Source organism: Idiotropiscis lumnitzeri, chromosome 1 (assembly GCF_059441095.1).
Source record: "Idiotropiscis lumnitzeri isolate Australia: NSW breed Sydney's pygmy pipehorse chromosome 1, RoL_Ilum_1.0, whole genome shotgun sequence".
Lineage (NCBI taxonomy): Eukaryota > Metazoa > Chordata > Actinopteri > Syngnathiformes > Syngnathidae > Idiotropiscis > Idiotropiscis lumnitzeri.
This window is the reverse complement of record NC_142391.1, coordinates 7,383,091-7,406,430: the sequence shown is the minus strand read 5'-3', so window position 1 is coordinate 7,406,430 and position 23,340 is coordinate 7,383,091. Positions and strand designations below refer to the sequence as shown.

The window sequence follows — 23,340 nt, the reverse complement described above, 5'->3', positions numbered from 1 at the left end:
AGCTTTTCTGGTCAGAGAATTGGTTCCGCCTTCACTGGCCACGACACCAACTCATCGATATTTTTAACCAATTTGGATTTATTGGTCAATATTTCATATCGCCAGGAGGTGGTTTAACTCAGGGACACAAACTGTAAATTATGATTTCATTATATCCGCTACCGATATGTACTTGTGAAATAAATGCATTGATATTAAATAAGAAAACCAAATTATATATAAAAATATTAGTATAAAAGTTCATTTTAAAATCAAATGCCATAGTTTAAATCGTTTTGTTGTATTTTTCAATTTAGTGCTAACTATAAAAAGAGTGAAATGTTAAAAATATATAATAGTATTTATACAAAGGAAATAGTATTTATTTTAAACTGAGTGTAAAGCTGTCTATGTGGGAAAATCTTGATTATTGCTAAACATGACTGATATGCTTGTTTGTATACAACATGTTGGTGTTGCTAGTTAGGAATTTTAAGGCACATAAGATACTCTAATAAAATTTAAATGAAGTATCGGATAATGTTTCTTTACTGAATTCCGATAAAAGAAATATGCACAGACAAGAGTTCAAACTCACAATTTTATTATGATAATGTTATTTGATATGTCAAATTACAAGTGTATGATGCAACATAAAAACAGTTACAAACATATGTATGCATATTTACATTATACATTTATGAAAAGTAACAAGCTACATCTGTAGAAAGAAAATACAACTATGCCGTGGGAGTTATTGGGACTATCAATTTTACATCATATACTTGGTATTCTCAAATCAACAAAATAATACAAACCGATAGAACCAGAAGAAACAGATGTTAAACTGATGGAGACTACGATGGACATGAGGCACTTCTTTTGTCGTCGTCGTTGTTTTTGAGGTCGTCAGGATGGCACTAAGAAAATTAAATTACCCAAAAAAATATGCACAAGGAAGGAAGGGGGGAAAATGAACAGGCAGTGTTTACAGAATAGTTAATAGTACCATTTATACTGCAAGTTTTTCCCCAAAAAAACACAAAAATGTCTTCCACTATTTCAGAACTAATCACATAAATGTTACATCAAGCGCTGTAAGATGTCAAAAAAGCATACATCGAGTAGAATCAGTGCACCAAAGCCTTGTTGGAGAACCCGAACAAAAACACTCCAAAAAACTGCTGTGAAAAGTAAACGGTTTTCTGTTAATCTTTTTAAAACAATGCACTGAAAGTATATATATATATATATATATATATATATATATATATATATATATATATATATACATACACGTGTGTGTGTGTAGTAATTATGTACATTTGTATGCATTCCCAACGTTATGCAACATTAGTTTTTTTCCGAGATTTAAACAGGATAAAGGACTAGCAGCAAAAGTGGTTAAAACTGAAGTTTTTAATATATATATATATATATATATATATATATATATATATATATATATATATATATATATATATACACATATATATATATATACACATATATATATATATATATATATGTGTGTGTGTGTGTGTGTATAAGCGGGCAGACATACGTTGCATATATAATACAGTACATGACAGGAAGTAGCACTGTGCTGGTTAATGCAGAATGACAAAATTGTTTTCCTTTTTTCATTTTCTTTGTTTAAGGGCAAAAAAATGCACATCCTACATTTTGTCAGCCAGCAAGTTTTTAATCAGCTTCATCCAACCTTGGTTCAGCTTGACGACAGGAACCAGACCCAAACACACACTCACACAAAACGCACGTACACGTCACCCAAAATAAAATAAAATTAAATTAAACAAATGCTTTATGCTGTTGGAGAATTAGGGTTTAACAGTCGTTCATAGCTAATTTTCTCTGTCAGCACAATAAAATTAGTGATTGTATCTAGCAGCCTTAAATTTGTGTATTTATATATATATATATATATATATATATATATATATATATATATATATATATATATATATATATATATATATATATAGATATATTTATATTCATATATAAAATTTCCAAAGCGAGTGGAGTGCTACTCCTGTACCGTGTTAGCGCCAACTTCCTGTCTACCATACAAAAAACTAGCGAGTAACTTTAATTAGAAGCTCAATAGTCATTTTATGTTTTGTTTACCCCTGACCCGTTGCAAATGCCCTCTACTTTTCAATGTGAAATAATACTACAAAAGGTGGACCTATGTACACAAGTATGCTGTCAATAGAAGCTACCGTAGATAATGCTGACAGCCCCGATAAATACAGCTCTATCTTTAAAAAGAAGACAACCTCAAGGACAAAACAAGCCAGAGCTATTATTATTATTATTATGATCAGTATTTAAATACAGTGTTACGTATTTACAGGTGTTTGGTACCAAAGTGGGTAGAGGCTCATCAACTATCACTACTTACTACCTACGAAGGTCTTATAAGAAACAAAAGTGTCCTGTCAGTCTTAAGAGTGTGTCCCATGTCAGAGGTTTGCATAGAAAGATTAAAAGTAACAAGGTCTGAAAATAAAAAGACTCTCAAATTGTTATGATTTGTGCTAAACGTAGTGTTTTTTGTGCACCACATTTCTTTTTTAAAGTGGATGGACTGGTAAGAAATCTTTGAGGAATCGACTGTGGATTTAACTCACGCTAAAAGCAACGGCGGCAAAAAACTTGGGCTGCCTAAAGGAGACAACATTGTAGGACTCAATGACACTGAGTTCTGGGGACTTTACATTGGGAATCCAAAGCCTCTTTCACACCGAGATGCAGCAAAATTGGCACGTCAAGAGCCCGAACATAAAATCTTTTCTACGCGGAACCTAACAAAAGCCAAGTTTTACAACTCATTAGCGTGTTATGCTGTCAATCGTCTAGTGCGTGTGGATTTTCAACATAAAAGCCGTTTTGTTCCGGCCTGTTACGGCTCTGAAATTTGCTTGCTTGATTAAAAAAATACCAGAAATACCTGTGAAACGACAATTAAAAAAAATCAACAAATCCGGAAAAAATTAAGAGATGAGGAAAAAAAATAGTAAGAAACACTGAACCTTTTTTGGGACATTGTGTTGACCCTTTTTCATTTGCCTCAAATAAATGCTTTAAAATTGAAAAGGCGAAATTCAGGGTTTACGTTGTCGGTAGTTTAAAGAATAAATTGGCGAGTGTATGTATCGTAAGGTTATTTATAATTTTCCGCAAACACTTTAACAAAAAAAAAAAAGTTGCCAAACAAAGCAAATATTAGCTTATCGTGGTGGTGTCACTGGTCAGTCATCATTTTTGGAGCGCATATATTTCAGATTTCCCTGCTGTCCCAAATGCGGCGCAAAACTCAATTTCCGAAGGTCCTCAGTTTACGGCAGCGTTGACGCGCAGATCTTTGAAGGTGCCAGCAACGTGCAATCAACTAGTTTGATGGGCAGCTGAAGAACACGTGGTCACGTATTACAAGAAGATACCGCCGTTTATATTGCATAATAAAAAAAAACAAACATTTGTTTTATATTCATGGTCTTGAAGTGTTTTTACTCCTGCGCTAGCATAGGTTAGTGTGAATTTTTTTGGAAAGACTACGTGTATATAATTCAGGTTGTGCTGCCGCAACCAATGGTCAACCAATGGTTCCCAATAATATGACACATATCTTCAGCTATTTATTTTTCATTTTCAATCACACTGGATGAGTTCGATAATTTAATCCACGCAAAAATCGTACTTCCTGTTACGAGGATTCTTTTGCTGGGGTTAAGAAAACAAACGCTAAAGTACTGTGGCACAGGCGCCTTTATCTTTGAAACGTCTCACACTTTTTATGCGGATTATTCTGATTGGAATCTCCAAAAGAACAAATATGTTGTGTTTGTCGAAAAGAGTCGTCAGTCAGGACGTAACCAGTGCATGTGAAGGCCTACGTATCCGCGCGCGCACACACTCACACGCACCATCTGTATGTACTTAATTGCTGAGATACTCAACATTCCTGAAACAATGCACTCATTCATCCAGGGTTTATTAAAACGAAGACACATGAAGGAGTGGATCGGCGACATGAGGAGGGGCACGAAGGAGAAAAATAAAATAAAATAGAAAGTGTGGGAGAAACACGGGACATTTTGGAGGTTGGGGGGGGGGGGGGGGGGGTGCAACCAAAAGCTCGAAGAGCAGTGCTTTTCTTCAGACTAATTCCTTAATCGGAGAAGGGTGACTCAGTCAAAGAAGAAGCCTCGTTTTAAGTGCCTGGTTGTTTTCTTGAAAAAAAATAAAATAAAATAAAATAAAATAGGAGCACTGTCACCATTCACTCACCGAAACAAAACTTGCTGGTTGAGCAAAATTTCCGCTTTGAATCAGAAGGTGAACAGGAAAAAACAAACAAATTGTCAAGATGTCATTTTTCACATTTTTGGCGAGCTTTGAGGGAAAGTCAGCATGGTAAAAAGTTACCAATTTCCCTTCTGACAAATGGAATGAGTCCCTTTCTTTTGGAATGCAATCAAAATGGTCGACGTTAGGCCGTTGCCTAAGGGAAGAAATTGGCCAAGGATTACACCACACTGATGTTGGCAAAATGGCGAAAATGGGGCACGGGGGCGATGTCATGTCTAGTGCACATTTTTTTTTTCCTGTCTACTAATTACACGGTGATGAAGGGAAGGAAAGGCCACTGTTACCCGACTGCAACGTCACACAAAATAAGCATAAGAACATATGTATCCCTTTTAGCATACTCAAACAGCAAGTTATTTTTCTGAATAGTTGTGTGTTGTTGTTGTCTCTGTACAAAAAGACAAGTTTCCTTCATAAAGTTAGACGTTTCTTGTAGAAGAGTTCGGCCAAGTGTATGTTAACGTGTGTGGGCGTGTGTTTGTGTGTGTGTGTGTGTTTGTGGTGCGTTTAGTAACATCCCCAAGTCTGTTAATCTCAATATCCTCATCATCTCATCAGGACTTAGCTTGACGCAAAGCTTAAGTTTGTCCTCCGCTGCAGCTCGTCGGCGACAAACGCAAACTGAAATCTCCAAAAGCCCTCAGAGCTGACGATCAACAACACCGCCCTGTCCCAAAGAGTGGGCGGGGGGTGGAAAAAAGGAGCTTAGATCCGCTTCCTGTGTTAGCTAGCTTTGAGGGGTTCCCAGAGGGGCGGCGTGGGGTCACCCGGCCGCCTTGTGCTTGCCCCCGCAGCAGCGGCACGCCTCGCCGCAGTGGTGGCAGGCGCGCAGCGGCAGGTAGCAGCACATGCAGGGCGCGATGAAGGACAGCGCCACCAGGGCGAGCCAGCGCAGGCAGAACTGCTCGTCGGACGTGTCGCACGAGCACGGGTCCGAGAAGTCGCCCTCCGAGTCGGACATGCAATGGTAGAGCATGCTCTCGGCGCACAGCATGCAGCTGACTTTGTAGATGCACTGCTTGATGGGGTCGGGGGCATCTTGGCACTGCCCCCGCCAGTTGTCCTCGTGGTTGAACATCTCGCGGCAGTAAATGCAGCGCGAGCGCTCGCCGTCCTCCCGTCGCCGCCGCCCCTTCTTGGACTTGAGCAACGGCGAGGGCTGAGTCTTGATGGCCGTGTCCTTGCCCAGGCCGAGGCCCATGCCCGTGCCCATGCCCAGGCCGGGGCCCGAGTGGGGGTCCCCGCCGGGGCCGTCGGGGAAGAGGTACTCGCACTTCTTACTGTCCAGTTTGTAGAAGGTGGCCGGAAAGTCCAGGTCCTCGCGCTCCGCCTCCTGCTTCCACATGACCGGGTGGCGGTAGTCCTCGTAGCCGCGGATGAGCACGTCCTTGCGCGGGTTGATGCGGACGATCTCCTCCTCGTCCATGTGAAAGCTGACATGGCGAGTCGATTTGAATGACACCTTGGGGACCAAAACGACGGAGAAACCAGTTGAGATAACATACAAATAATTATACAGTATCAATAAAAGTGCACAAATTTTAATTGAGCTCCAAATTTTAAGAACCAAAAGAATTCTATTTTCCACTTCAAAATAATACGGTGAAAATCATGTTGCATTGAATGCCAAAAGATACCCGTTTGATGTTGATCAGAAGACTTTAAGAAGACCCCTGGAAAAGCATCTCCCACCCACGCTCATATTTAAAGACAAGTTACATACTTTTTAGTCACAGCCTTGTTTCACACGGAGATTTTACAAAGATTGTGAATTTTGCAGGGTCACAATTTACAAGACTATAGCGGCATTTTTTTGTCATTTTTTCCCCCACACAATGCAATTTTTCCCGATCATGCTCAGTCACATTTTCACCATGCCGCTTTCATGATTCTTTGCCAAGTTTCCTTTTTCCGATGACGTTAGAACTCATCTATTTGATGTTACTTGTGTCACGTCACCACAAAGGCTGAAAGACTAATATCAAACACATTTCCAAAACCCAGAAAAGACTCAAAAACAGCCGAGATTACCACCTTAAACCGAAAGATCGTGAACACGGGAGCGGCGCTGTGATTACAATACCTCTCAGTTGCTCATGGCTCAGGTAACAACCAATCACGGCTCAGCTTATGAATGTCACGTGACCAAACCCAGAAAACCTCAAAATTGTTGGTGTGGCGTGAAGGTCAGACCTGTGGCGGCAGGTAACGTCGGTTACTGGAGGTGAACTCGTCAAAGGGCTGAGCGCGTACGTAGCAGCCCCTGAAGGGCTCGGTGGACACCACGTTGTTCAGGGGGGAGAAAGGCTCTTTCATGGGCGTACAGATGGAAGGAGGCTCCTCACACGTCTGCACAAACAAAAAAAAAACATGTCAAGATGTCAATCCACCATTTTAGTTAGCACAAAAAAAAAAAAACTAAAGAACCTTTTTTACCCCCCAATTTTGTTTTGACTTGTGGTTGCTTACCAAGTGTAACCACTAGAGGGTGCACTGCAACTATGCTAGTCAAAGGGTGATGCAGCAATGACTTAAGGCCCTTCTGTGTGAGAACTCAAAGTTCCCAACAGCTCTTTTCTAGCGTTCACACAAAACTGGAGAAAAAACACCAAATAAAAGCCTAAAAAAAATCGTTTCAAATGATCTAAAGCATATTCTTACTGCCTCGTTTCACGACGTCTCCAAATGAAATGGCGCTCACCATTGACAACAATCAGGCTGAACTTTCTATAAATAGAATCTTGTGAATGCCGCAGACTGCATCGCATTGGAACATGTGAGCTGTGCGGGGAATATACATTTCAAGCCCGTGCACACTAGATTTTAAACAGACTCCGATAAGAAATCATGCCAAGATTTCAGTACTCATGGCAACTAATGTGACGGCTATTTCATGATTCATGAATGCAGAGGTGAGGGAGAAACAGAGAGAGAGGAGAGATACGGGGTGGATATTACATCAGGAGCCAACATTATGTCAGCACGAGCATCCGAGCGCCGCCGCCCCCCCAAGCTCATCCACGCAACAAACCATCACGGATGCAAAGTCGTGTCAAAGTTGGATTCAAGTTATCAAGCGGCGAACGGTCGATTCATGTGAAGTGTTGCTTTGTCTTCAAAAATAAATTGCAGGAGGAAAACTAATAAAAGGTACAAGACTTTCTGTGCCTGGATGCTGGCCAATCTCTATTATGTTCGGACTTGAAAAATGTTTTCTTCTTAAGGAACTAATGATCCGCTCCGGGGTCAAACTGCTTATGAATGCTATTTAAGCGTTAAAAAGTTGTTGGACTTCATGCGTCGAGCCAGCGGCTGCGGCGCCTTCAAGAACGGATGTGTTCAGGGCAGGGGTGGGCAAACCTTTTGATTGGCGGGCCACAATGGGTTCGAAAATTTGACAGAGGGGAGCAGGTGGATGGAGTGTTTTGGTAGCCTCGCCTCATCGGAGAAAAAAAAAATTAATTTTAAATGAAAGTGAACAAAAGCATTACAACAATATATGTCTTTGAAAAACCACCGTATTTAGAAAATAAAACATTAACGAGGTTTATTCATTTAATTTTTTTCAAGTTCGGCGGGCCGGATTAAAACGTTTAACGGCCCGCATGAGGCCCCCGGGCCGTAGTTTGCCCACGCCTGGGTGACGGACATGTAATCATTCAAGACTCGCATTATTCAACTGATCAAGGAACTTTCTGCACTTTTGTGATACGTTATTTTGATGTGTCAAACAAAAACTTTAAAATCTCAACTTTACTTCTCTGGTTCGTGCATAATAATGATTTTCTTTAGTTTTTTTTAAAATCCAATCCAATTTTTAATCCCCTTCAAGCAAGGCAAACTATATCAGCAGAACATTTAACTTTTTTTTTTGTCCTCCAACATTTTATAGTGACAAGGCGTTAATGTCCGTACGGGATTGCCACTTGATTAGGGACAGCAAGGAAGTCTGCAGCCTGGCCAGTCATCTTCATAGTTTCGCACAAAAAGCATCAAAGAGCTTGTATCTCATTTCAAAAGTGAGATTGGTGCTTAGTTATTGGAAGACGCTAATAAATACATAACTGAGGTATCAATCACACCAATAATTTGGGGGAAGCGAGCGACCACATAAAAGCCATGTTTTGTTTTATTTAAGCCGCCCAAATGCGTAGCAATTAAATGTAAACGATATGCTTGGTACAAAAGCGGTGGACTGAGGTGGAGGCATGACCACTCGTTCCACACGTAATCCAAATGTTTTCGTTTACATTGTGGTACGTTTTAATGTTAATCATACTTTTTGTATTGTGCAAAAAGTCAAAGGAATGAAATTGACCATTTCAAAGAGTATTTATTCTGTGCAAAATGCAGATTTGGTAGCGATTAGGAGTTCTTCTGATGCAGAAGACACACACGAACCATTTTTTTTTAAGTGAGTTGTGCAGAGCACTGTGGGTTACTACCAGTACCGTCCCACTCCTGAGAGCTAGCATTAGCTGCTAATGTTAGCAGTTAGCTTGGAATTTCTTCTTCGCTTATTAGACACCTTGTTGACATTGGCACTACGAAAGCAGAGTTAATTCTATGAAGCTTGCTGAACTGAGCTCTAGTGAAATACTTACACAAGCTCTGTCGATAATACTTGTATAAAGTTTGAGGCCTTTTTTCCCCCCCTAAGTGTCACTTTAGGACCTTTGGTATCACCAAACTCACAAAACTGTTTTCAAAGTTGCTCCGCTCTTAAAAGACACGTGCACCTTCAAAGTTTAACCCCAACGTAAACGCCACAGAACTCTCTCTCCCTCTCAGTGGCGTGTGGGGGAGGCTCCTGGCTCTGGTTAGTCAGTGCCGTGTGTAAAGGAGCCCACGCCAGTGCTTTAACGCACAGCGGAAATCTGGTTTGCTCCCAGCTGCTGCAACAGTAATTACTGTCCTGTGGTTGCTAAGAGATGCTTCCTTTGACTTCTCCCCCCACTTCTCATTCTCTTCCCGCCCCCCCTTCAAGTTTCACCCCCCAGTCTCCCCGTTGAGCTGCACAAAGTGTATGTACAAAGTACGTGTGTGTGCATGGGATGCCTCCAAACATACCAAGTGCTCACGTGAGAAAGAGAAGACAGTGGAAGGAGTGAAGGGGAATAAAAGAGCAGGAAAAAATGACTTTGCATTGGATTCAAGTTTGGATTCATGTGTGTGTTTGTGTGTGTGTGTGTACGTGCGCACGTAAAACGCAGAAAGAGAGCGAGAGAGGCCAGAGAGTCTGCAGAGAGAATGTCATAAACCAGCTCCAGCTGGAGAAATGCAGCAGAGAACTTAAAAAGCCAGATGACAGCTGTATGTGTATGTGAGAGGAAGACAGAAAGGAGCAAAGGATGGAGGGAGGGGGATCAAAATGAGAAACAGACTCTGGCTTCCTTTTTGAAGCGCTCGCCTAAGCCCCGCCATTCAAAGGCATGCGTGGGGGCCAATCTGGAGCTGATCTGACCCCAGAGATGTGGCCCGGGGGTGAGGGAGGAGAGGAAGGGAGGACTGGTTTGGGGAGGATAGAGGGGGCGAGGGGGGGTTAAGTGAAGCAACCTGGCCTCGCACGAGCAGCAGGGAACATCCCGTGTAGTTCCTTCGTCACATGGCTTCGGAACAGAAAGGCCTGAGGTCAGGCTGAATCATCTCGTTGGCACACGATGAGTTAAACGGTAAACTGCTTCATTAATGATAAAAGTCCCTTTTATGACCTAAGATGCTCCATGTTATCCTGCACGTACTGTTCAAAGTAGCTAATGAAAACATGTTTGAGATTGCGTTTTTTGACAAGAATCTCCACTGGCTGTTCTTCCAAACACTTTTTTTTTTTTTTTTTGCTACATAACCCAGTTTGTTCCTTTCATTTGTTTCAAGTGACGGCTCGCAAGACCTCCAGGACAAGTCCATCGCCGGTCCAAAACAGATTTCATCGCGCCATGTTCGGAAAGTAACACAAATTAATTGTGCTCCATTCAATTAATCAGTGTGTATAAACGTTAATAGTATAAAAATATTGCGATATTGGCCCATGCAATATTCATCTCGCAGACATGCAATAAGGTTCAAATGGGATTGTATGCTTACAAACTTAAATGTGCATCGCCGTCCAACAGTTGAACATTATCTGGCGTGATTACATTTAATTAGCTGAGAATACATTGAGCTCGCTTGTTTTGCTGCATTCTCTCATTACATAATAAAATTGTCTTTTTTTTTAGGTATAAGCTAACATCGCAATAATATCAATATTGCTCTATTCAATAGTCAAATTGCTTGTTTTTCCAATACCATGCAGCCCTAGTTAATAGTTCAAACATCAAAGGCATCCAAATCCCTGGAGCTGATTAGGTATCAAAATAATGACATGCTCCCAATGGCACCATCGTGACCAGTTTTTTCACTGTGACCTAACATGTGCTGTTTCATGCCACTGTTCATGTTTGACTTGTTTTCTGGTCTACAAGTATTTTGTTCTGAGTTTGGCGTCAGGCTTCATTTTCTTCAATATTGAAAATATTATAACAGAAATTCGCAATATTTTTTTTTATCGTCATAAGCCTTACCTCATTGAGGAAACATCGCATCACTAAATCTACAAAAACTATGATCGATTGATACCAAATCATTCTCTGATATATTACGAAAGTCACAATATTTTGGATTTTATTGACAAAGTGTTGCCTTGAAAACAGAAAAAAAAAACATTACGTCACTCAGTGTACAAAAAACCCAGTGATCGATTGACACCAAAATATATGTGCACATGTATATGCATGGCCAAAAGTTGTAATATTTTTTATTTTATTGACATTGTTAGCGTTACCTTCTCACGTCAACTAGAGAAAAAACATTAACATCACTTAATGTCCAAAAACTGTGATCAATTGACATCAAAACTTTCGTGTGTGTATATGAATGCCCACTTCATATTTCGAAAATATTACAACGATCGTACCGATTACTTTTTTTCCCTAATTTTATCATTTGTATGTGGGGCGATGCACACAGCTGAGTTGCGCAACTCAATTTGTTCTTCCTGTGTAAAACGGGACAGACAGGAAGCGGGTTGACATCACCGTCTTGATCACATACATGGGATCATCTCGTTGTGGGCTACCTTTGGGGTTTGAACAAGGCTCACACACAAGTTCCATCGATTCGATTCATACCTCATGCGATGCACATGGCTACCCCGCACTGCAAGTCCAAACTGTCCCATGACTTGATGAGGCCTGGTGTTGTGCAATTTGCTAAGACTCCACTCGTAGAACTTGAGACTGGCTCACTTCTCTTTCCTTGCAGCCCAGGTCTGCGACCGCAACATTCGGATGCCAAATCACCATGGTGACACCCTCGGTGGCTCACGCGCTGAACCTTGCGAACACCCACCCCCCTTTCCCGTTGCACCCCCACCTTGCTGCCTAGCAACAACAGTGCCATTGGATTTCCTGTGTGTTCAGCCTGATCCCTTAAAGAGGAACTTTGCCACAGGAACGGGAACGCGGCAGCCTCCCTCACCCCCTTTTTTTTTTAAGATACTGAGGGGTGGGAGGTTGAGGGTTTGCGGGAGTCGAGAGTGTTGAACCGCGGTGATGAACATGTAGCTGAGCTCTAATGAGTCGTGAGGGCTACAGCAGGACGTCAAGCCATATAAGATGTCTTGCAATCAAACCGGAGAACTTATGAATCATAACATCCATCCATATGTAGAAATTCGTCCAAAAGTCCCCAAAAACGTTGCCGTTTGAACCGCAATCACGCATGACGTGGTGTGAGACATCATCATAGCGCACAGGGCCTGAGCGCGGCGCTCCGTTTTTGCGTTTCCAGTGACTTTTTGCAACACCCTATTCAAAAAGAACACGACTCAACTCGGGTGTTAAGAAGAACAGACGAATTAAGCAGACTCACTTGAACGTGTCATCATACGCAAGGCCGCCTTTTAAAATTAGGTAGAGTGGTTAATCTCTTTCAGTGAGATGTGTGAAGCATCGTCACCTTTCACATTACATTACTGTTTTAATACTGAGTGTTCTATTGTGTTTACGTGTTGACATTAACAGTACTTAACTTATTTTTACACTTGTATGACAGGTGAGAAATTTCCTAAAAGAATACTTTGAAACATCGAGTTAAATTTTCATTATTTCCAAAGAGGGACTTTGCTCTTTGCTATGGGTGATATGCAACAACTGCATTCTTCAGTGAGGCTGCATGTGCATCTCAGCAGTGCTCGTCATCAAAGCGGTAAAAAAAAAAAAAAAAAAAAATAAAGATGCACATTCACATGTATTTCAAATCATGAAGAGATTTTCCTAAGAACAACACTCACTGGTAGTCCGTCCTCCGGAGTCTCCCCTTCGCCAAACGATCGACAGCCTAGAATAGGGTGGGGAAAAAACACACACACAAACACACATGATTATTGAAATGAATCTTTAAAAAAAACATACTTGTTAAAAACTATTTTGGGATTATATGCAGTTGATATAAATTTCGCTACTTGATAACGCAGTCTAAAGTGAGTTATTTCGCAAGCATAAGCAAACATCCTTTTTCCTCAAGTCAAACCAGAATGAGACGAGACTGGCGCTTCCATCCGACTGCAGCCTAAATGGGGAAATGAAAGCTGCTTTGTGTCAGTGGGGCACACGGAAGTTCATGAAATATGCATGCCACGAATAATGTAACCTGACCTCTGTTAAAACGCCATGTGCCATTTCCACAGCCCCCCCCCCCCCCCCAAAAAAAAACACCTCGTCTGCAGATGCCGGAGACTGGCAACTTGCGGTTCAGGTATCAGGGTGACCGCGTTTCGACTTTTTCATTGCGGATGACGTAAGCTACACAGAAGTCATTGAACTTTTAACACAAACTGAGAGTTCTTTGTTGTTTTTGTTTTGCTAATATACGGACAGTGTCACATTGACATCACCATTTTTAATGGATTTATTCTCTATTGTTGGTGTACAACAAATTCTTTTGGCTGATTTGTCAGAGTGCAAATCAACTTGCCTTAGGCCACTTTTTCTTTTCCTGTACAAATCAATTTATTTTCTAGTTGCAAGTGACCTATATTCATGTTGCTGTCACGAGAATATTTGCAGGGAAAAAAAGTTTTTTTTTTGTTTTTTTTTTTTTTTTGGGGCGGGGAGGGGGTGTACGGCATCCGCAAACCCCCAAAGCAAAACACTCGTACTGCCACAACAAACACCGCAAACATGGCGGACAAGCTGCACTGAGAATTACATATTTTGCCCTGCAAAGTTCTCAATGAGAAACACATGAATTCCAGTATTATTTAATCCCAACAGAGCAGGACCGCAATATATATCAGTCTTGAGTCTTATGACTCACCAAGCCTCACTGTTGTCTATCTTCCCTGCAGTATCATGCATAACCAGGAATATGATCCAACAAAAATCTGGCAATAAGCGTATCCTAACTCTATTTTATCAAGTCAAAGCCTGTTTTGTGTAACAATCCCACAAAATTGCGGCATCATAGCCATAACTGAAGGCCCCGGCATTTAACCGACCTTTGCTTTTTGTTCAAACAATCAAGACAGTGCTTTCAAAACAACAAAACGGAAGGAGTGTCAGGTGTTAAATTTGACGAAACGAACGCGCAGACAGTATCTCAACTCCGTTACGCCTCTGATGCAACCTCATACTCGGTAGCCCTCGTTTGACGTCGGTGCGTGGAAAATGGCGGCTTTCACAGTCACAGTCTTGAAAGCTAGTTCATATAATTGGCACATACACCTTATATAACTGACAATGTGATCTCACTGACTTCCGCTTGTGAACACACAGCCCTACTGTGTCTGGTAAAAGCAAAGCTAGTGTTCTTTAGACACGAAAACCTTACGCGTCGAAAAATGGTTGCAAGCCAGGGTCATGCACACAATATCAATTTAAAACAATTCCACAGGGATGAAGGGAGATATTTTATTTCTATTATTATGTGAGTGCGTGACTGTGGGGGTGTGCGTGTGCGTGTGTGTGTGTGTGTGTGCTGGGCAGAAAAGATGACAGAACGCAACAGAAGTCTCAATCACACAGAGAAGGTGTGTGTGCATTTCTTCAATGCCGGGGAGGAAGCAAGCGAGCGAGAGACAGCGAGTGCAGCACGACTCGGCTCTCGGAGCTGCCGGAGCCATGTGCCCAGCGTTGCCATGGCAACAGAGGACTGCAGGACCGATACACACGCATGTGCACGCACGCACATTCACAGGGGCGCAGCATATTCTCTCGCCTACCAACACAACACGGGCCACCCCCCTACCCCCGACCTCCCCTCCGCCAACCCTCGCCCGCACACATTGGCGAAGCCAAGCGACCGGCAGCGGAGCGATGCGATAGGAATACAGAGCAACCTGTCTGTGTGTGCGCGCGTGTGCGCTGAGGAGAGAGGCATTACACAACAGCGGCAGAATACAGAGGATGCCAGGACACGGAGGAGAACAGAGGAAGGAGGAGATAGAGAGAGACTCGCCCTTCTCTGCTGTAGCTTACATTCATGGGGTTTAAGTGTTTATTGTGCAGGTGTACTGTACAACAGAAAACATTTCCCACCCTTAAATAGGACTAATGTCACGTCGTCTTTGGCATATCAGTGATTGGAGACTGAATGAAAACTGTTTTGGAATAGTTTGTACTGGGCAGCTGGTGCGAACAAGATAACGCAGAAGGGGTTGTGCTGATTGTCACTAATCAGCTCATCACATCGCAAATGGAATACACACCAACAAGAACAAAACAGTCCAAAAAAGGTGCCCACCTTGGCTGATGTCCTCAATTGCCCTGCGTATGCCTCGATCAAATGCGCGAGCGTCGGCGGGGCTTTGGAAGGTCAGCCCGAACTTTTTGTCATTGATCCTCCAGTGATGAAAGATGGGGTTGATCTTGTTGTACACGAGGCCCTCGTGCAGGACACACTCCAGCACCACCTAGGAAAAAAAAAACAAAAAAAAAGACAAAGAGAGTCAGGCCATTTTTTGCCTACAAGCCTCGACAACGTAACAGAAAGATGTTGAGCAACAGTTTCCTGTGGTAACTTAAAACTGCAAGGGAGAAAATGTTCTGGGCAAGCCACTCGGTTTGGTATTTTCGCCAAACTAAATCAACAGGAAGACAAAACGGCAGTCCTAATCTTTTTCTGTTCATCGGTACTTGCATATAGACTTTTTTTTTTTTTTTTTTTTTTTTTTTAACAAGCTTTCTGTAGTCTCTCTCATCACAGTCACTGTAAGAACAAATTAATATTTAAAACATGGCTCATCCAATCATTCCCATTCAAAAAACAAGAATAAAAAACCCTGAAACAACACACAAGTGGCATTTCTGTAATAGGACAAAAAAAATCCCCTCAAATTCCCCCTAAAAATTTTTTAAGCCAATTTGTAAACCATATTAAAAATGGTGGCCTCTGTTTAATTACAGATGAGTTGGAAGGCAGCAGTGGGGGAAGAAGGGGCTTTGAGTAGGTTTTTAGAGGCAGACAGTCAAAAGTGTGCGGTGGGGAGACACTGTATTTCCAAAGCCTATTATTAATCAGGGCTACTGAGCCGCCTCCTGGCCTTCCTCTCGGGCAGATTATGTGAAATGAGAGACAGCCATTACAGTCTTTGAGGTTTTGACAAACGTGCACGGGAGTGGCTTAACGGGGTGCGAATGTGCATGGGGGGGCGGGGGGGGTGGCATGGCGGCCTGCACGAGCGCAGGCGAACTTGACACAATGAAAACCATCCGTGACGTGAAGGCTGCGCTCGTGTGGTGGATAAGAATCGCAAAGCAATAGGATTCAGTTTTCCATTGTATGCTTTGGATCCGGTAAAGAGGTAGTATAGATGTGACAGCAACTCACCACCAAGTAAAATGTTTTCATTTTAATGTTTCCATTAGACGCGATCCAAAAATGACATGATAAACAATCCCACTATTAAGCACCCTTTGTTGCTGCTTTGGCTTGCACTGGTATGCTTCTGAAAGGTGCAGTTAGGAAAACTACCGCCAGCTGATTGATCGACAGAAGCTTTCCCAAACGTCGGGTATTATCGAGTATGAGGAAGTCACCGGTGACTGAGTTTGTCTGCAACAATGCATGGCTCTGTGGTAGCGTGGTTGTCTCAGAGGTTGGGGGTGCGATCCCCGGCCAGTGTGACAATGACAAAGTGTTGTTGAGCAAGCGAGCGAACCCCCAGTTGCTCCTGATGCTGCGTCATCAGTCGATAGATGAGGTAACAGTGTGAAGTGCTTTCGGTACCCAAGGTAGAAAAGCGCTACACAAGTAACAAATGTCACGTAAACACAGAAGGGCCTAAACGGTAAATATGCAAATGTGGTTTTCAAGTGATTCTAGTTTTGAGGAAGGCAATTTTTAAACTCGACGAGAAACGCACGATGTTTTGATGGTAAGCTATAATGTCGCACAATTTGAATAGCCAAAGAAGCCTAGGCCTTCCTGTGCAAAGTTTGCATGTTCTCCCCGTGTTTGTGTGGGTTTTCTCCGGGTACTCCGGTTTTGTGCCACATCCCAAAAGGAGGGATGGACTCTATGGAGGATGGTGTGGGATCAGGTGATAAAAAAGAGGAGGATGGGGTGTCTGCGCCTCTGGGGCTGATTGTGGAGGAGCGAGACTGAACGGAGCCGGCGCAGGTAAGATGAGCGCCGCACGGCAAGGCCCGCACAGACACGGGAGGAAGTATCGCGTGTTGCGAGGAAGGACAATACTCAACGTCACATTCCACAAACCGGGCTTTTGAAGGTTGCACGAGGGTGACAGAGATAGTCGGAGGTGAGATGTGTCGGAAAGCAGACACAAAGTAAGATAGAGAAGATCTTTGAACTCTTCATTTTGCTCGCAAATAAGATAAGTCTTGTTACAGGATCCGTCAATGTGATTCTTTCATGTGTTCTGTGATTAATCAAGAGTGCAAGATTTCGAGCCGAGGCACAAAGCAAATACCGCAAAACACTTCCACCAACTTTTGTGTTCACCGAGTCACAAGCTGGTCACATAGGCAACATTATTGGCGCTCAGAATTTACAGGCTGGGTGACACCGAGAGTCTTGCGGATAATAAACCGCATTTGGCTGGCATAGCTCAACAAACAAGCACCATGCACGGATCGAGAGAGAGCGAGCGAGAGAGAGAGAGAGTCCTTGCCCAAAAGGAAAGCTAATTTTGATGAGCCAAGAAGGCGCCAGCATCACAGCTGTGAGCAATCCGAGGGAGGTTGTGACGAGCGAGGCAGTAAGCTCAGCTCGAGATCTGACACAAATCCGAGAGCTGGTGTCGTAAGAACTCGTCAACCAATTAGGTGTATTTTTTTTTGGAGAGAGAGAGAGGCAGAGTGATGGAAGAGGGAAGAGAGAGAGAGAGAGGTCGGTGGCTATATGGAGAGCCAGCTGAGTCATCACTAGTACACTCTGTGCCGCATCACTGCGCATCACAGTCACATTGCCACCACCTTTTCTTATTCAATCTGGCTCCGCCTACGATTACTACGTTTCGCCGGAATTTGACATGTTCCCCTCCCCCTGCTGATAGCGCCCACGCCCCACCCAATAGCATCACTGGTATTGCGACGTCACACTTAGCCACCGGTGTTCTTCTCAAGTTATTTAAGGTTACGTATGGGAACGATTACAGACCTTGTTTTTCCCCGAAGATTGCCTTATCTTTGTTCAGACACAACAAACAAATTAGAGCGCAATGTCAGCATTATTTTGAGAACAGGAGAGAACTCAGCCAAAGCGTGAACATTTGGGGCCAGATGTTGTTCGAGGGCTGTCATTAATGTATCTTTTTAGAAATGGTTAGGCTAAATTATTACATCAATTGCTTAATTGCGTAAGACTTTATTTTTTTCAGGTTTTTTTTTTTTTTTGCTCCATGGAAGTCGGACATTTGTTGCCGACGGACAATCTGTCAGCAACAAATGTCCGTGCGATAAACAAAATATAGTTCTGCGTGTTGCAAATATGGTTTTAAAATGATCAATGATAGTTTGGAGGCAGAAATTTTGTGGTTGACTCGGCAGAGTCCGCTAATTTTCCCTCCACATTTCGCATTTTTCCACTTGCAATTATTTGTGTTTTTGAGTTATTGATTTTCTGTATTTTTTTTTTTTTTTAAATTCACATGTATTTACAAAGGGCGCACTGACAAGGTGAAGAACCTTAATCTGGCAGTTGGAAAAGATTTCTACTTGAAAAACTGTAACCAGGAAGTTGCGCACCAGCAAACAAACAGCAACAAACCCACAAAGACAAAAGCGCAACCTCTTTAGTGGAGATAATTACTGTACGTCAATAACCTCGGCAGTCAACTCGCTGACGGTTTCAAACAATACTGCGGTAAGAGGAACAATGTCATGCCTTGCTGTCTTGCATGACTAACATTAGTCGTCTGAGGGTTTGTCTGTGGTGGTTGTTTTTCTTGGACTCATCGCTGTTGACGTGCTGATGCCCTCAAACAGTCGGCAGAGCTGCGGCCCGTGCCAGGCAGCCCGGCACTGGGTGGCATTCTGACAGACCTACATATGGCTGCGTGTTTGTTGTGGTGACTGGGGTAGATGCTGGCGGCGAACGGGGTGTTTTACCACTTCCCAGAACAGTCGCCGGGGTCTCTGAGCCATGTGTATGCCCCGGCCTGTACGACAGCATTCCCGTCACGCCCTTTCCTGTGCGCCACACACACATAAGTAATGCGCTTGGAGGCCTTGAACACACATAAAATGTTCTCAGTTAAAGGCGATTCAGGGCCTATGAGCCCGCCAATGTCGACGCATTAAAAGGCCACCAGAGCTTCTACGTCACCATGTTTGCCACAGCCTTCTGACATCACTTTGACACTTCCATTACCGCAGTCTGGATTATCCCGAAGAATCTACTCCATCACTCTTACATCTAGCACACAGCTCTTGGGACAAGAAGGTCACATGGATTAAGATGGAGATGCAATTGCGTTGATTGGAGGGAAGAAAGACAGTGACGATGCGCGAGAACGTGACTTTAAATCAATGTGGAGTAATAGGAATCACAAAAAAAAAACAAAAATCAACGCGCAAACAACTGAAACAAGGAATTGCCAGCCAACACCAGGATGTTATGCACAGACTATAATTGTATTCAAACTTGGCAGATTTGCTTGACCCTTTTACACTTTGTGGAAAAGTCAGCTTTTTCACGTCTTGTTTGGTACGTTACCGACGGTGTTCTTTATGAAAGGTACTAACATGAAACAGGGTCATGAAGTCATCTTGGAAATGTTCTTTGCTTAATGGGGAAGTCAACCCCCAAAAATTCTGAACAAGAATATGTTCTATGCAGCCCCACTAGTCGAAACACGCGCATTCCGATTAATATTGCATTTGTGGAATATGAGTGAAGATCAGCAGGCGGTCATTTCGCAACTCGTAATCGACTGAAAATGACATCGCAGTTGCTCAAGGTGCAGCTAATGGCCAATCATGGCAAAACTTCAGAAGACAGGTGACTGGTCTGTAACTGGTGATAGGTCGTGACCTGAGCCCTGCTCAACTGTAATGTCATTTTCAGTGGATAGAAGTGACAAAATGGCCGCCCCGTGCAGGTGGCTAAAACTGGTGGATTTTGCTGCTTAACTCATATTCCATAAACGCAATATTGATTACAATGACATGTTTAGACAAGTGAAGGCACATTGAACAAATAAGTCCAAAGAATTTTGGGGGGTTGACTTCCCCTTTAAGAACGACGTCTATGTGTGCAATGGAATTCTGCAATGCACGTGAAGGTGAAATAACTGATGCTTGCTCAGTGTTGGACACTGGAGATGCAATACAAGATTCCTTCGCATGGCTAAAATAATGAGCAAATGTACAAAGATGTGGCCATGAGTGAACAAGAGTCAGCAATCGTATTCAAAAGTCAAAGCTACTTCTTCCATACTGATTAATGTGAATGGCTTCTATGTTTCATACACACTTCTGAAATTACAATTAATGATGTTACTTTTAATAGTTTACTATCGATGTTAATCGTGTCAATCATATTCATATATTATATTCTCACAACAGTGATCAACAAACACGTCATTTTAATTCTGGAGATCTCTGCAAATGTTTGCATTTTCAAATGATCACGCGTACAACATTCCTGAAAATCACAATGTCCCATCACCAATGAGCTATTTTAACATCAAGCCGACGGGCCAGTCTTGTCGTGATCCTTAGGGACTATTTGGTGCCCACAAGCACCACGTTGGTGGCCCGTGTTGTTGAATGACCGACTCTTAAACTAGAGTGTGTAGTTTGGTGGGTTCTGTTTTTTTTTTTTTGTTTGTTTTTTTTCTCCTAATAAACAGTTTGGCACTTTATAGCTTTTATTTACAAGATTGTAGCACTCCAGTGTCTTTTTTCAACCTTGACCGTGTTCATACAATTACTACTATTACTCAAGTAGGCTAGGCTTATTCTATTTATTTCTAGTATGACTTAATGTCATGGTTAAATTTTCTGTCTGTTGTTCTATTTTTAGCCTGTACCTGATGGCTTATATTCACCGATGAAAACAAAACCAAAGTGATATTACCAAAAGCAGGTCATTGATGTGACGCATCGTGACACATTGTGATATCAAATGGAATTGTCGACATAATGATAATTGAATCGAACCGCAAGACCAGTGAAGGCTCATACCTTCACGATGGAGAATTGTGCACGATCTCCGTGCATGATACATGAAGGATAGGGTGTCATTTACCAAATTTGAAACTAGATTGGATGACATCATATAGTGGGAGTGGGAGAAGGCGGCTTAGTGCCAAAAATAACATTCTTATACTCAGAAAACATTGAGTAATGAGTGTGACGTCAATGAAGTGTAGTAAGAATAAGTAGCATATCGCTGTCTCGGATGCCGATGTTGTTGTGTTACATGTCACACGTCGATCTCGGGAACGTCACAACACTATCTCACGCTCCAAAGCTCACTAGTAAGTGACTATCACGTGTTTTTCTGAAAAGATCCGTTGTCACAGTCTATACGTGACGCACCACATGTGAGCACATTTTCAGGCAATTTATTTGTTTGGTACTAATTACAAGGTTGAGCGTATGTTTCCACGATATATTTCATCCTTTGAGCTAAGTAGGTTTCCCGCATCGTTCATCCATCATTCTCTCCTCCTGAGTAATCTGCCCTTCTCCCAGATGATGTAATCATGCATCACAGCATCACGCAGTCTGCTCCTATTTTGAGACACCTGCGCCACAGAGGCAAGTTGAACAACGCTTCCTGGGCGAGTGCCTTTGAGAGTGACAGAAGCACGGGGGACGGTGGTGATGTCATCCCAAAGAGACGTACCCTTTCGGGTTGTTATATTTGAATGAGCATGAAAGAGGGTGAATCACTAACTCGTGAGAATCTGTCGGTCATATAACATGTGCGGTGGATCTTCTAAAGATGAACGGAATTCATTTGCGACTCGTTGCAACGTGAATTGAATCCATCATAAACCTTTAACTTGATAAGGTTTTCCTTTGGGTAACAATTTAACGAGTGGCGCTACGATTGATTGCTTTCATTGCCGATCACAAATAAAGATACAGATACAGACTAGATACCAGCCTGTGTGCATGTTGCTCACTCATCTGTAAATCCCTGATCGGAGCGCCCCGAATTTCAACATCCCAAATTGTCACACAAGTATTGAGAAAATGACCGGCATATTAAAACAAAACATGAATAAAATAAAACCATTCGTGCTTTCACGACTCAGCATTACAAAAATGTGATTTGATCCTCTGATCATGCTTCCGGGAGATTTACGTAGAAGTCCAAAGACTTTGGAGTTTCCGCTGTATAAACAGCAATGGTTTATCACATATCCACTACATCAGCGAAGCCATTCTCTATTCCGTTAAACGGGGCAGAAAGTCAATGATTAGGTCTAAAACACGCATCGTTATGGTTAAAAATGACTGAAGTAAAGTAGAGGGTTACATTCGTTCGTCTGAGTATTTCATGAAGGCATACCGGGAACAGCTGTTGTAGCGGTGGTATCCCTTAGTACCAACAATTACTCACAAGGCCAAAAGCAAAACCAGGGCCATTTGTTTGTGAAGTTAAAGGAAAACTCTTAAATCATAAGCCATCCAGAACCCAAAAGTCCTCCTTCCCTCTCGGATGCTCTCAAACATGAGACGCCATGAACCCACAAATCCACAGCAGCTGCATGATGGCATCATGTCAACATGAACGCAAATCTCAAAGGAACCTTTCAGACACCCTGCGGTGTCTGCAAAGGGCACTCGAGCCAGCTTACTAGATCAAGTCTGCCTTACCAGTTTGTCTTTGAGCCGCTCCCCCTTTATGCAGAACTCCACGGCTGTGGGACTGGGACTGGGACTGGGACTGGGGCTGGGCGTCGGACTGGGGCTACAGGGGCTGACGTTGCCTGTGCTGCCCCGGGTGCCGCCGCTGTGGGTGCTGCCGCTGTCGTCCGCCTGGGTGACCTTGTAGACGGTAACGCAGCTGAGGCCGCCGCCGCCCAGGGGAAGCCACCCTCCGCTGGAGTCATCCCGCGTCATGACCACTGCTCTCACACGCGCATAACTGTCACTGCGGAAAGACGGAGGAAACGTGCAGAAGTACGTTGAGGCTCGTGCATGTAACCCACACAAAATTGTCAATAATGAGACATTAAAAATATTAAATGCATGTATTAGAATTAGGGCCATCAAAATTAAAGCGTTAACTCTGGAGATTAATTTAAAATTTCCTAACGCAGTTAAATATTTTAACTCAGTTAACTCAGTTTGATTTAATTCAAAAATAATTTGCATACATAGATCGAACTGAAGAATCAAAGAAAGCTATTGGAAAAGTTTTTGAATTAAATAGACTTCATATTTGGTGATTTCGCATTCTTTCCAAGATATTATTCTAGTAAATATGTTACAGGCTTCACAA

At 42.6% G+C, this 23,340-nt stretch overlaps 1 protein-coding gene across 1 annotated transcript in view; it reads right to left on the bottom strand.

Moving 5' to 3' along the window:
• Positions 1-1,452: 1,452 nt before the first annotated feature.
• The window catches only part of spred1 (sprouty related EVH1 domain containing 1), a 37,755-nt gene continuing 15,867 nt past the window's right edge, over positions 1,453-23,340 (bottom strand). The window contains exons 2-6 of the mRNA XM_088314032.1: positions 22,713-22,989; positions 15,160-15,328; positions 12,710-12,756; positions 6,571-6,726; positions 1,453-5,839 (exon numbers count right to left, since the gene is read on the bottom strand). Coding sequence (XP_088170158.1) covers positions 5,141-5,839; positions 6,571-6,726; positions 12,710-12,756; positions 15,160-15,328; positions 22,713-22,989 — 1,348 coding nt within the window. The 3' untranslated portion in view covers positions 1,453-5,140. The remainder of the gene's footprint in view (positions 5,840-6,570; positions 6,727-12,709; positions 12,757-15,159; positions 15,329-22,712; positions 22,990-23,340) is intronic.